This window comes from Prunus persica, chromosome G7 (genome assembly GCF_000346465.2).
Source record: "Prunus persica cultivar Lovell chromosome G7, Prunus_persica_NCBIv2, whole genome shotgun sequence".
NCBI lineage: Eukaryota > Viridiplantae > Streptophyta > Magnoliopsida > Rosales > Rosaceae > Prunus > Prunus persica.
Genome location: NC_034015.1, coordinates 1,133,633 through 1,149,126, shown reverse-complemented (window position 1 = coordinate 1,149,126; position 15,494 = coordinate 1,133,633). Strand labels below are relative to the sequence as shown.

Below are 15,494 nucleotides of genomic sequence, written 5' to 3'. Positions count from 1 at the left end.
AAAAATATGGGCGCTGAGCTGACTGAGGCTTTTAAAATGTATAAGTGGCTGTTATATCTCCAAGGCTTGCACAAGGCACAGGTGATAATAAGAAACGGCATCTGACCTTTTCTTTTCTTTATTTATTTATGAAAAGTTGAAAACGAGCATCCGATTTGATTTGATTTGCAAGAGGAAGTGGTTGTTCAGAAGGTCTTATTTTTTGACACAAGAAATATTGGGATTCCATCAGCGAACTTCAATACAGGAGTAATTTATAGAATCTTTCCTATTGAAATGGGCTACAAGTAGAAGTCCGTACACGGTCGAGTCCACATTTTAAAACTCTCCACTATATTCACATGTTGTAGGATGTAAATAGTTAAAATACCTTAGTTTTGAGTAAATGGCGTCCCTTCAACAAATTGTTTACAAATAACTATATATTTAGCTTTAACATACAGTTTTTGAATTCTTATAATAACTTAGGTGGAGCGTAACGTTGCCTATCAATTTGCCTTATTATTGAAAAAGTTAGTCACTCTAAGGGATAAGGCAATACAAGTTTATAAATTATTATTATATTATTTATTTTTATCTTTTATATTTATTATTATATTTTATAGAGAGTGTAGAGATGAAACAATTGAAAATTCTAGTCCAACTCAGGTCCCGTTCGGCGCGCGGACTCCACTACAAATTTACGCATCACGCATGTTTTGCTTTAGCCATTGAAATGCATCTCGCATTGACCAAGAAAAGAATCATAACGTGCTTTTGTTCTTTTACTGTATTACCCTTCCACACTTTGTCAATTAAATAATGAAATTAAAACTTCACAAATAAAAAAGATGGTGTGCCAGATAACATGAGTTGACATGTCCTGTGTCATATAAGAGCATCTATAATTATACTCTTTATTTTTTAGTTACAATTTAACTAAAAATATATATAAAATCTATTTTAAGAGCTTTTTATAAAATTTTAACTCCAATCATACTCTCTAGTTAAAAGAGTTATAAATGTTATAACACTTTTTAATTGATCCATCTCTATAAAAAAAATTATAAAAATTGTTAATATTAATTAAAAGTTTAAAATAATCATAAATAAAGCAATATTAAATTACGAAGCTGATTTTCCCACTCTCCTTTTATCTACTTACACTCCTTTTTGTTTTTAAATACTTTTTAATCAATTTTGTTCTTTCTCTTTCTTATTCTATTCTTACCCTACATTAATTTCTTTTTTACTTCATTTTTATATTATTTCTTTTTCTTTATATTTAATTTTCCAACTTACACTCAATTAAAAAAAAAACTCAATTTCTTATTCAATTAAATTTAAAAAAATACTGAAAATTTAGTTCAAGTTGGAAAATTAAGTATAAAGAAAAAGAACTAATATAAAAGTGAAGTAAAAAGAAATTATTATAAGGTAAAAATAGAAAGAACAAAATTGATTAAAAAATATTAAAAAATAAAAAGAATTGTAAGTGAAGAAAAAAGGAGTCAAATTATAGACCGCCAATAGGAGTTAGGATTGTTTATAAATATTGATTGTGATTATTTTTTTTTTTTGGACGAATATTGATTGTGAAGTTGAATCACAAATACATTCCTATCCTGCTGAAATTCTCTCTCTCTCTTCTGGTGGCTGGCACTTGGAAACTTCTCTCCCAGTCAGTCCCAGCTGTAACACCACCACCAACCACTGTCTTCATCATCACCACCGCCATCAACATCCCCCTGAAGGCTTTCCCTCCTTCGCATAGAACATATTAAAGCTTTTTGGAGCACAATCACAATGCAGCAGCTGCAGGTCTTCAAATAAACCCGACCTGTACTTAATTTTTTGTATTTTATAGTTTTGAATTTTGAATTTAATTTTATTCTATTTTTGGCAGACGAGGACAGTCCAAGTAAAACAACTATCAGATCTAGCTAGTGATAGAGAAATTCACGAGTTCTTCTCATTCTCTGGAGAAATCGAACGCATTCAGATCCAACGGTACGCTTTCTTTCTTTCTTTTTTCTTTAATTCAAAATTTTAGTTTTTTTTATTTTTATAATATTATTTTTATCTAAACACTGGGTTTTTCAATTTGTTTGGCTGCCGGGAAAATTTAAGGAAAAAACAAGGAGAAGAACACTTTAATATTTTCCCCGGCAATTTTCGAAGGAAAAAAAGGTCAAAAAGTAAATGCATGCATACTTTAATCTAGCTATTTTAAAGTATATTTTAACCTTCCTGTTTTTTTTTTTTTTTTGGATAAAATATTAGGAAAATAAAAGAAAAAAGAATTCACTTGGGTTTAATTTCATAAATTTGACTTAAAGCTAATGTAACCAAGTTTTTATTTTATTTTTAATTTTACCATCTTTCTTGCAATTGTACTGAGCAACGAAACCAAGCCAGTTGTAAGTGTTTGTTGCGATTGTTAATCTTGTTTTTTTGAATTGGATGTGTGCAGTGAGCCTGGACAATCAAAGACTGCATTTGTTACTTTCAAGGATCCCAAAGCTCTCGAAATCGCGTTGTTGTTATCGGTATTTTCTCAAATTTGTTTTTTACTTTCTTGCAATTGAAGTCAGTGCCTTATAATTATATTTTCTTTATAAGCAAGTTCCTTTCTTTCCTTTGTTCTTTTTTCTTAAGGGTCCTCCATTGATTAAACTTGAGAAAAGAAGCAGCTTATTGGAAGCAAGCCTCTAATTGAACACTTTTCTTTAACTTCAAGCTAGGCTTTTTGTGCTTTTAGTTTTTTGCTCAATGTGAGTTGCTTTGGAAAGCAATAGAAGTACGTGGGACAAAATTGGTCATTCGGTAATACAAAAATAAATAATCAAATTTGATTTCATTCCAAAAGGAAGATATTGGTGTATCAGAAACTTGAATCTAAGCTAATGAGTCAAGGTCAGTCTTGCAACGTGGTTTCTCAATTGCTGCGTATCTTACACTCTTGTACACGTTGTTTAATCTTTTGGGATTACTTTGAATCTTGGAATCCTTATAGGCCAAAATTCTTTTATCCCCCCTTCTTTTTCTGTATACAATGAAGTGGAAGACAGTAAGAGATATAAAGAAAGCAAAATAAGCATAGAGTTTTTTCCTATAAATAAATCAAAAGCACAGAGTTGTTCATTCAAGTTCTTGTCCCCTATTTTCCATTTTTTGGTGAATAGAGAACTAATTAAATGTGAGGAGTAGCAATAAAAGTGATATATGTTAATATAATTTTATATTTAAAGAAAGGCAGTTTCCATGTTTGTTGTTGAATGTTCATTGCATGCAATATTTTCTGTTCAAATGGTATAATTGTATGGAAAGTATCTTACTCAATCTATGTCTTTATAGATGTTTTATCTAAAGTTCTCACATTATCAATGTACTTGTGCCTTATCTTCTTATCTTCCATGACATCAGCTGAATAAGCATTTTCTTCCATTTAAATGATTTATGGGTTTTGAACTTGCAATTTGGATTCCTTTTCAATGAGCATGCATTTCTGCTCTTTGGCTCTACGTAATGAAAACTGTGTGTTTGGTTGCAGGGAGCAACAATAGTAGATCAGATTGTGATTATATCTCCAGTTGAAAATTATGTACCAAAAACTGATGTGCTGGTAAGCTTCATTTAAAAGTTTCTGCAATCTGTTTCTTTCCTGCAGCCAAAACTTTGTAGTTCATTCGTGCAATTCATGCAGGAAGTAAGGATGGTGGAAAGTGCTGTTTGTGCTGCTCCTGATGGAATTCTTTCACCAAATGCTGAGGTAGCCATTGACACCACCACATATCTCAAGGTGTTAAGAATCTGACCTAGTTGAAGAAATTTCATATGTAGCTAATTAAGTACATTTTAGTGGATACTAGAGTATTCTGGAAATGGAAAATTTGTGAGTTGGCATTTAAAAATCCCTTGTGGGGTATTATAAGCCTTAAATCACTATATAAGATCTTTACTACTGTGGAAATTTAATGTTGATATACAAGGGTCCTCAGGTGTGTCACTCTCTTTATTCCTTTGGTGCATTCAGCTTCCGAATGAGCGAAAGAATACATGACTTAATCATTTGAAATGGAATTTTTTTTCCAACTTACGTATCTTTCTGCGTTATAGATTATAGAATACCTATTAGCACATCCATTTACTGGATTGTGACTGTTTCTAGTTTTTGGTCTATCTTGAATATTATGGTACTGACACGCTTATTTTCCCAATACGTCCAGTCATAACGTCCAGTCATTGCCTTATTGTTGTTTACCTTCAAAGTTTCCAATTTTACGGGCTCAGGGTAAATATGTCTCTGTTAGCAGGATAGAAATAGCCCGCCTACCAATGGAAGGGTGTATGTTAATAGAGCACAAGATGTGGTGACCTGTATTGTCGCGAAAGGTTCAGCTATTGGACAAGATGCTGTGAACAAGGCTAAAGCATTTGATGAAAAACATCGGTTGACAGCAAGTGCGTCAGAGAAGGTTATTTCCTTTGACAAGAGAGTGGGTCTCACAGAGAAATTAACAGTAGGCTTTTCCGTGGTTAATGAGAAAGTGAAGTCTGTTGATCAAAGGCTTCATGTCTCAGATAAAACAATGGCAGCAATATTTGCGGCAGAGAGAAAATTGAATGATACGGGGTCAGCTGTCAAAACAAGCAGGTATATGAGCCCTTTAAAAAATGTGATCTGCCAATCTATTTTGCACTTTTCTGCTGCTGTTAATTATTTCATACGTTCTGTAAGAATGATGCTGAAAGTGAAAAAGGAATTATCTGCAAATAACGAGGGCAGTGGTATGCATTTTTCATTTGTTTAACTTGAAGCCTGTTTCCTTGGGCCATCCATGGACCCTGTTTCTTTGAAGTTTTTGAGGGTACTAGGCTTAGCTTATTTCAGTAGGACACATTCTCTAGACATCAAAATATCTCGTAAAGGCCACTTCTATATACTGTATGTTGAGAATATAAATCTATATTGGGCATTCTATGCCTTGAATCATAATGTATAAAATCCGGACTCCATTGCCAATTGTTCTAGGTTGGATGCCACAACTTTGATGTGCATACACATACCAGGATCTTTACCCCAAGTAGCACTCATTCTGATGTTGCTTTTGTTCCTTGGATTCTTTAGAGTTTCAATTTGTAGGTTCTTTGCTTTCTTATTTTCTTGTTCCTCACAAACTTACTATTAGTAGAGGATGGATATGTGAACTCTGCATCTATTAAAAAAAAAAAAAAACATTAACTTTTCCCAGCCCTCTCCCCACAACTTGTTTTATGTTTCTATGGTCTCGTATCTACCCCTCATAAAAATGAAAACCTGTAGAGAGATTTGTAAAATGACATGAAAATTGGAAGACATGATAGAGAATTTGTAGTCAGGACGAACCACTTTAATGACCTCTCTAGAGTGATTTCATTCCAGCAGAATCATCTCTATTGATAGATGAGAATAAAACCGAGAACAATGTCTGTTGACAAACTCTTCTATGGTGTTGACAGGTATGTGACTGCTGGAGCAGCCTGGTTAAATGGTGCTTTTGGTAAGGTGGCAAAGGCAGGACAGGCTGCAGGTACGAAAACCAGAGAAAAGTTCCATATGGCTGTGTCAAACTTGACTGCAAAGGTAGGTTACGCCGCTATCAGTATTACATTATTGCTCATATGAGAACCCTTACGTTTGTATTGTATGATTTTTTATTTCCTGGTAATCATGTGATGGCAGTTTTATGTGAAAACCTAGAATTTGTATTAATACACCTTATGTTGCTGCGTTTCCACCCTTAAAAGGGCCACAAAGCCATCCATCTTTTTGTAGGTGGACTTTAAGAATTAAGTTCCCCTGTTTATCTGTTGTAATTCTGGTTAAATTTTGCTAGAAACTTCAGAGAGTTATCATTTAGAATATAAAGATGATTAAGCAATTAAAATATGACTAATTAGTAGAAATATTCTTAGGTGCTCTATAATTATTTTAGGTAAATGTATTATAATCTGAATCCAGAAGCGAAGTGATTTTATGCTTTGTTATCTTGTAATTATGCCTTTGATATGCAGGAACCTCCAATTGCTGCATAAGCCAAAGGATTTAAGGTGGCAGAAACTAACCTCGACGTGCATTCTTTCATGAACACATTCGACAACCATGTTGCTCTAGTGATCAATTTGAGGACAGATGCCCCTCAAAACAGATTGCAGGTTTGGTATAGATTGGGATGAATCATGCAAGCTCCCTTTATGATTCACTCTGTATGGTTTGATGTGTGCACTCAAGTTTTGCATTCATTTTTATTTTTCTTTATATCAATTCAATTCATAGGGTATTGAGCCTGTGGCTTCATTTGTAATTTTTCTGTAAGTTTGTTGAGTGAAAGAACTTATATATATAAAAAGAACAGAAAAGGCAATTGGATTGAGAAGAAAGAAGTCAGAATTGTGAGGACATGTTGCTTTCTGTCTTTGTAAGGACGTAGTTTCTGTTTATTTACTACTTGATATTGTGATTGCTTTTTTAATTTTGACAATTTTATATGATTTCTATCACGCTATAGTTTGCTTTTGGGTAAACCAACCAATAAATATATTATATATGTAACCAGATGCCAAGGCCATTGAATGGTTTGGGGGAATTGATCATCAATAAGGGGAATTACTTGGAGTTGATATGCTAATTGATTGGTAGGATTGGTTAAGGTGAAATCGGATGCTCTAGTGTCTCTATCTCTTGGTTTTCCAAAATCTCGTGTCGTGCAACTTTGTCTTTTGTTTTAATTGCTTTATTTAATTTTAGTTTTTCTCAATTACAAATTCAAATCAATTTCATCCTTCTCAATTTAAAATTAGGTTCAGTTTAATTGTTAGGAATATGAAGAATGTAATCAATCATTGTGGGACGATATCTGTGTTTACTTAGCTATATCACTTTTGATTCATATACGTGCGAGCATTAAAATTTGATTAAGTTGGTAAAACTTGAGTGGGGCTCACAGAGAAATTAATGTTGACATGTATCTTAGCGGTGGGTACGGTTAGGTTTGGACCAGTTTTTACACTAAATTAGAACCGATTAGGTACTATTCATCCGGTTTGATTTTAATAAAAAAATTTCAAAAACTGTTTGGTTTGGGTTGAATCGATTTTGGTCCGGTTTGGTTTTGAATCGGATTATAAAAATTAATTTTTAATACAATTCTCAATCGAAATATTATTATTATTATTACTTGAAAATTAACAAATTATTCAATTTCATATAAAAATAAATATTAAAGTTAAAAAAGAGAGATATTTTGAAATTGAACTTGAAAAAATATTAGTTTTTTTTTTGGGTGAAATTAAAAATATAGCATTAAATATAAATATATATTGAAATTATATATTTTTCAATTTGACCGGTTCAGTTCGATTTTTGAAGACATGGAACCGGATCCAAAACCGTTCCAAACCGGTCTGGATCGATTTTTTTTCAGTTTGGTTCGGCTCGAATTTTCGGTTCGTCGGTTTAAGTGCCCACCCCTAATGTATCTTATGTTGGCGAGATATCTAGACATTTGGTCTCAAGACAAAATTGATAGATACTTTGCCCTCACATTTATGGAGATATTGTCTTAAGAAAGAATGAACAGAAACTTGGCTCCACAGTCCCAAACACTTTCTTTTTTGTACTAATATCTTATACTTAGAAATATATCTTGTAATAGGAATATTTACTTTCCTTTTTCTTTCCACTACTAATAACATTTAGGTCTTTTGAGTTAAAACAGAATTATGTGGTGATAAAATAAAATAAAAACGACAACCAAAGTGATACATTTTTTTTAATAGGAGAAATGGAATTCATTCATAGAATCAAGATAGCATACATAGAACAACACGAAACAGTAGCCTCGTTAAAACCTTCATGAGGAACAAACCTTAGGCTAGGAAAGTCTACCACACATGTCATGGACTAACAAGAGAGTCTGAAACAGTCACGTAGAACCAAAGTTAGAACAAGAAAAGAAAAACAATAGGCTGACACATAGACCTCCGACGAGAACACCACAACACAACCTAACTATCAAAAGAGTCTTGCTATGAAATCATAGTCCTTTGCACAGCCACAAGATAGTGAGAGCATCCGACAGAGAGCACACCAATACCCTAGGAAAAAGGAAACAGTCACTAAGTACCCCATCTCCAATCACTTCCAGGAGTAATGACGATGAAAGGAGAACAAGACATAAGGAGCAACACAAAGACGAGACTAGCTCCACAAACAGGCTAGGAAAAAATAAATAAATAACAAGGTCCCCCCCCAAAATGTCGTATCATGTCAACAATGTCAAAGAAAACTCCTATGAAACCATTCTTGAAATAGGCGAAGAATCAAAGGTCAACGAAGGGGAGAAAAGAAGAAGACACCATGCAACAATAACAAAACTGGCCTCAGTCACTTAATCCTGAACACGGGGATTAGGCTCAAGAGCATTTGCTTGATGCCAAGCCCAGGAATGCCCACATAACATATTAAGGAAAGCGTCCAGGAGACTTCACAGGGCCAGTCTCCATAGGTTTGTTAGTAGGGAAAACAAGGCACAAGGCTTGGAAGCCATGAAATCTACCCCAGAAACCCAGATATCTCCAACTAAAACGAGTGCAACTGGAGTTTTACACTTAGCATGAGTCTTGATGGAGACATAATGGGAGCCCTCCCCTTTCTTGGGTCTGCCGCTATCCCTTTCTGGTGAATGACTGGCAGAGAACTAAATTATGGGCATAAGATCAAAGGGATCAGAGGTTGCTGAACCTTTGGGGGGCTGGGAGAGGTGCCTGAGAGATGGGATCATTTAAGGTTGGAACTACTGGAGCCACATAGATGTCTGGCTCATTCAGGGAAACTGGCGGAGAACGCGTCACAGCAACTGAACTCTCAGACTGACATTGAAGAGAGGCCATTGGGTCAAGCAATGTATGGCGGAGAGGTGGGCCGGGGGTGGGGGGTGATAGAGTCGTCTACCTCGGTCTATTCGCGAGAAGACCACCACCAAGACCGAGTGCCAAAACTAATACAATCGCTCGAAACATCATTTATCCATACTGAAGGAAGTTGAGGTTCCACCCCAAAACCAATTGGCAATGGGGGGAGTTGCCCAACTCCTTATAAACCCAGGCTAGGTCCCTTAACATTTCAATGTGGGACAAACACTCTCAACACATACACAAGTTGTTAAGGAGAATGAACTGGAGTCTTATGTGGGGGTGAAGGAGTCAATGTACTTTGTGCAGAAGAACCTATAGAATTGCCCCGCAAGTTGGTACCACCTTCTAGATCAACAAAAGCGGAGGAAAATTGTGCCAACAAAGATGGAGTGAGAGAACCTTGAGAAAGCTCATACTTATCAATACACACCTGAGTAAGATGACCAATTTTACCACACGCAAAACAATTTTCAGGGAGATACTCATACTTAAAATTCATTATTCGCTCACCCACCTTAGGAAATGTATCAGGTGTTAGGCGGATAAGAGGTTGGGTGACATCAAACCTTAAATGAATCCGGATAAAATGCCCTACACAATAAGTACCATCACGATTATCCACCCAAAGAACTTCTCCAAGAATAGCCCCAATTGCTTTAGCAACAATGATAGTCATACAGAAGGCAGGGACACCATGAAGTTGAACCCAAAAGGTACCAAGAGTCAAGAGCAACAAGTTCATATTCCCATGATTCGGGATATCAGCCAACAAAATCAATTAGTGCCGAAAAGCCTAGGGCTCCATATCAAGAACCCGCTTCTTATCGCGATCACAAACAAAACAAACCCAAAACCTATTGAAAACCAATTTCCTTAATAGAGAAATCAACAGAGCCTTTCCAAAGTTACATAAAGGTTTTAATAAAGCCATCACGACTGACGGGCTGATCTATAAGGACCCGAGCCACAAGACCATAGATTAAACCAACAAAAGTGTCTGCAATGTTAGAAGAACCAATAACCAAACCAGCCTATTCACCTGGCGTGAATACCAAGCGGCTACCAAAGGATTGCTCAATATTTTCCACATACGTAGATATACCAAAATAATAGACAAACCACCAAACATCAAGAAAGGGAAAAGACGAGAGCAAACGAACGAGTCCCCGAAGAATGGGAAAGATTACCACGGTGACAGACTGGGACAAAATGGTGCACAGTTATGATGCCAAGAGTGCAGATGTGATTGGGTATGGAGGATGGGGGTGATGAGACGTGCACGACGATCATAGAGAAAGGGAACGAGAACGATGAAGATGGTGGAAGGTGATCGAGCGACTGAAGACGATGGGCTAAGAGAAGGAAGGTGAGCACGACTGAGCGCGAGGAGATGACCTCGCAAGAGAGAAGAAGCGACGTGAACACGTGGTGGGATGACGAATGGACTGGAGATGAAACTCTAGAGAGGACGCAAGGCTCTCCTTGTGTAACGAGAGAGCAACCCTATTCTACCTCGTACTTGCATATCTCTATACTATTGTTGATTCATGCACTGGTAGTAATTTAATTTTGTTGTAAAAGTGGAGTCCCCAAAATGCCCCATGAAGAGTCCCCAAAATGCCCCCTGAAGATGCCTATAAAATCTTCTCCTTCTTGCTTGTAAATGTACACAATTTGAGACACATTCAATAAGAGAAAACTCTCCCTTCTCTCTCTCTCAATCTCCTCTCCAATCTCTCAAGTTTTATAACACGTTATCAGCACGATTTCTCTATCTCTAAATTCAGAGACCCAACCCATCTCACCTTCCTCTGCTCTCTCATCCACACCGCAGCAGAGCTTTTCTTGAAAACCCAGAAACAACATAAATCCTGCCAGTCAAGTCAACGGTGAACATATACCCGCCTCCTGAACTGACTTTTAAGTTTTTCCTCTCAGTTGAGTCTCCAAACACTATTACACAATTCAGAATCCAAGGGAGCGAAGGAGAACCAAAAAAAAAAAAAAAAAGGCTCAGATTCCTAATTCCTCTCCAGTCGAAATCTAGAACGACCATGATTGTTTCATGGTTCTGAACAATTGAAGACCGACCCAAGAGGAAATGAACGTGAGCCATGGATCGGTTCACCCAGTTGAAGATGTACCCACCACAGACGGCGCCGTTCCCCACCCGCTCCGGGTCCGAATGAAGGACCTTCCGGGCATGCCCGGCACCCACGGCGGTCTTGCCTTGCGCCTCTCCCAGCTCCTCTTCTCTGCCGCCGATCTTGTAGAGTGGGTGTATCAATAACAGAGAAGGTGTCTGAGAAGGTTGGGGGATATTCATACCCGAGCTACCTCAAGAACAACAGTCCGGATCCGACCAAACCCAGCCTTGCTTTTCAGTATCAACCACTGTGTGGCCACCGTTCCTCATCATCTCTTCTGCAAATAACACAAGGCTTACAGAGCTGCAATGGCAGAAGCCTCCGCTCCGATAGCCCCCCAACTCTTTCTCAGATTATTCAACAAAAGTAATGGGGAAGAAGACGTATCGTCTTACCGAAGAGTGATTCACAAGACAGATCCTGCAGGGTCTGAAGTATCTTCATGACCGAAGAGTGATTCACAGAGACATCAAATGCGCAAATATTTTGGTGCATGCAAATGGTTCTGTGAAGCTCGCAGATTTTGGATTGGCAAAGACTATCCAGATGAACAACATCAAATCTAGCCAGGGGACTGCATACTGGATGGCCCCTGAGGTTGTTAATCGGAAACACCAGGGATATGGGCTTCTAGCGGATATATGGAGCCTTGGATGCACTGTATTGGAGATGTTAACCAGACGGTTTCCATACCCTAATCTTGAATGGATACAGGCATTATTTAACAGACAAAAGAAAAGCGACTTTGACAGACAGAGGCAACTTTGACAGACAGATCGAAATGATGAGATTCCCACCGATAAAGAAAAGCAAACCCACCGAACGAAAGAAAGAATAATTAAATTTAAAAAAAAAGAAAAAAAGAAGGGGTCTGAAGCATCTTTTATTTAAAAAAAAAAAACAGCAAAACTCACCGACCCACCGAAAGAATAAGCGATAAGATCTCTGCTTCCTTATCTTCTCTATTATTTCATATTATATTCATCTGCTTTTCTTTTACTAACCATTAACAAAAATGGACCCTCGGTAATACTAAACATATTATCAGTGGGAGACCGTTACTAATACTAACAATTTAATTTATGAATTTAATTTACCGCACATTTACATTTATTTAAAAGGGTGGTGCGGGTTTATCGTCCACGCCTTTACTTTTATTTAAATGTATGGTGCAGAATTAGTGCCCATACAAGCACGTTTAATTTACTGCAAATTTACTTTACCGCACATTTATTTTATTTACTGTATGGTGTAGGATTATTACCCATGCGACAGTATTTATTTAAAAGGGTGGTGCGGGTTTATCGTCCACGCCTTTACTTTCATTTAAAAGTATGGAGCAGAATTAGTGCCCATACACGCACGTTTAATTTATGAATTTAAATTACTGCACATTTACATTTATTTAAAAGGGTGGTTCGGGTTTATCGCCCACGCCTTTACTTTTATTTAAATGTATGGTGCGGGTTTATCGCCCATACCAGTAATTTATTTACCAGCAACTTATTATATGGATTAAATGTGCTGTATGATGAGTTTTTACAGTATGCTTATCAGGACCATAAGTTCCTTGATCCTCATCATACAATTACATCAGGACTTGCAGATCCTTGATGATGATGTCAATATGAGAGCTGGCAGTCTCTCCGGTACTATATTTGTAAACATGTGATCGGACTTGAGGGTCCTTGATCCCTGACATGTAAATAAGGACCTGGGGTTCCTTAATGATGTAACAGTACCGTATTGGTTCATAATGCCGTACACATGGATGATAACTGTACTGGCAAATGTACTGGAACCTGCAGCTCCTTAAACTCATGGATGAGCAATTAAATGAGATGCCAGAAGTTCCTCAAAATATGGACAATTATGTAAGGGCTTGAAGTCCAGAAATATGTACAGAAAATTGTAAAAATGTCCATACCATGAGAATATGTGATTTTGGCCTGAAGTTCAAAATCTACGGGGATTGAATGTCCATACCATGAGAATATGTGATTTTGGCCTGAAGTTCAAAATCTAACAGTGTTGAGAACCTAAAGTTCCAACAATTAAATGGACAACTCTTGAGGTCTTATTGCAAATTGTGGTACGCCACATATCTCTTTGGCATAAGAAAATGATGAATTGAGGCTCCCCACATATTTTGTTATATCTGGGCCGGAAGCTCATGAACCCAAATATATGAGATATTAGCGTGGCTTTTACTCAATTCATATTTCATGTCCATTTTGAAAAGGGCAAATAAATTTTGAGTTTGTGTTTAGCCCAGGCCAAAAGTTCCGGGCTACCATACGTTGAAATATGAAATTTGGGAGAGTTGATGTGGTTATTTGAACCTATAAGGCACAAGGTTCCAAACCGTCATTTTGAAAAGACGTAAAAACCACAGGTGCAAATTTTAAGAACGTGCGCAATTATTGTAGCAGGAACATACAACAGATAGATTTTTTCCTGCAATGAAGGTGCAGGTCCTGTAAAATCTATAAACATACATTATGTTCCGGAAGCCTCTGAAGGAAGAGGATGACGCCTCTTAAGCTTAGCCATGAGCCTCTCATGGTCTCCCAAAATTCTTTCATTGGAGACCTGCAGCATGTCTAGCCTTCTCAGTGTATCAACAGAATACGAACTCACCAGTTTCAACGAGGCATTATTCTATCCTTTAAGTTTCTCAACCTCCTGTTGAGACTTATGAAGCATTCTTTGGAGAGACGAATTTTCAGTTGTTAAATTCTCAACCTCGTTTGCTCTGGCACGCAAACGATCAGCCATGTTAGAAACAGAAACAGCACTCTGAATGCTAAAAGCCATTGAATCATCAATAGCCTCTTCCTTTGATCTCCCTGTCAACAACATTTCATCCATTGGAGTAATGCAATTCCTAGCTACTATGATAGCAGTAGCATCATTCATCATCACAGAATCATTAACTGTGAGATGACGATTTTTGGATACAAAGGATGGACGCCAAACTTGGGCGTCACTGGTTGTTGTGGGAGTATCATTTAAATTGAAATAATTTGGGCAGGAAGAAGAGGAAGCCATTCTTAAGAAGGTTTCAAAGAAAGCCTTAAGAAAACTAGAGTTTCAGCAAATGAAGGAAGTTAAGTTGAAACGCAGTTGCTCCAATCAAGTTTTGCAAAGGCAATATCTATAGGAGGAAATATGGCTACAGTCTTTTCGGATCCCCATATTTTCTTTCCCAGATTCCAAAACTTCACGTGGCCTCCATTAATGTTTGTCGGCACTTTCGGCGTTTTCAAAGTATTATTTTCGTCAAAAGCCGATCTTACTTTGCGGATTTCACGGAGCTACTTTTTCAAAAGTATCCCGAGAATCTCGCAATTTTCTATGGTTAATTTGAAATTCACCGGTTCTACCTATTCATTGTATTTGTGTATAAATGTATTACTAACAAAATTTTCTTTGCAGAAGACATCCAGTTTTCTCCATACCTAGTGATGCGATATCTACTTATTTTTCTTATCAGTGAAGCACTCAATATGCCCGAGAAGCAAGACTATCTCTGATCATCCATTCAGGAAGCGAGACTATCCCTGATCACGTTTCCGCTACATCAGGAAACTGTGAAGGCGATCTTATGCTCTAATCTCCGGAAGTCCTTCTAGACTAGGAGATATGAGAGCTTATTGTCTGCTCCCACCAGCTTCCTTCCCTGATTGCTTACCTTCTCTTTTTTTTTTTTTTTGCATTTTTTCTCTTTCTGTAACTCTCTGAGGATTATTTGTTTTTGATAGAGAAAAGAGTTGTGATTTTACTATTGCAGGATATAACTAGATCATCAAGCGCTATATTTACCGGGCCGATACAAGCTTGAATGATACTTGAGAAAAGTTTCTCCCACCTAAGGATGTAAGCAATACTTGTGTTATTTTTTGCTTATATGCTTATTTGATATTTTATCTTGAAAGGTAACCAAATGAGAAGATAAGTCCGTTCCAAAAGAATGGCTTGTATGTATCCATGAATTATTAATGCAAATTTTACAGATTGCAAGTTGGATACATTGATAATACACTGCCACAGATTAAAGTCCCATAAGAACAGAATATGGGTATAGCAGTGATCAATATGATGCACGCCTGTTGCGTAGCAAATGATATGGATTGAAGTCCCGAAAGGACAATCCTTTGACATGTCAATATTGGAATTATGCACGTCTAATGCGTAGCAAATTATATGGGTTAAAGTCCCATAATATGGGTTAAAGTCCCAGAAATTAATTGACATGTATGTATTAATCTGTGGCAAGCCTGCAGCATGACAGATATATGGGTGCACGCCTGTTGCGTAGCAAATAATGTGGATTGAAGTCCCGAAAGGACAATCCTTTGACATGTCAATATTGATATTATGCACGCCTAATGCGTAGCAAATTATATG

The 15,494-nt window shown here is 36.9% G+C and overlaps 2 protein-coding genes across 5 annotated transcripts; both read left to right on the top strand.

Annotated features, from left to right (window-relative positions):
- Nucleotides 1,526–6,503, top strand: LOC18769284 (binding partner of ACD11 1). 4 transcript variants are annotated; one of them, XM_007202351.2, is made up of 8 exons: nucleotides 1,526–1,800; nucleotides 1,886–1,989; nucleotides 2,453–2,528; nucleotides 3,533–3,604; nucleotides 3,686–3,781; nucleotides 4,293–4,636; nucleotides 5,482–5,605; nucleotides 6,037–6,503. In XM_007202351.2, the coding sequence occupies exons 1-8, from the start codon at nucleotides 1,786–1,788 to the stop codon at nucleotides 6,055–6,057; spliced, it is 852 nt and encodes a 283-aa protein (XP_007202413.1). In that variant the 5' UTR covers nucleotides 1,526–1,785; the 3' UTR covers nucleotides 6,058–6,503. The 4 variants fall into 4 exon arrangements, with proteins under 4 accessions (XP_007202413.1, XP_020424386.1, XP_020424387.1 ...); XM_020568797.1 differs by having other exon boundaries at nucleotides 1,529–1,800; nucleotides 4,296–4,636; XM_020568798.1 differs by having other exon boundaries at nucleotides 1,530–1,800; nucleotides 3,686–3,751.
- Nucleotides 10,248–11,852, top strand: LOC18770040 (mitogen-activated protein kinase kinase kinase 1). Its single transcript, XM_020568252.1, has 3 exons — nucleotides 10,248–10,303; nucleotides 11,023–11,206; nucleotides 11,511–11,852. Exons 1-3 carry the CDS (start codon nucleotides 10,248–10,250, stop codon nucleotides 11,850–11,852), a joined length of 582 nt encoding a protein of 193 aa, XP_020423841.1.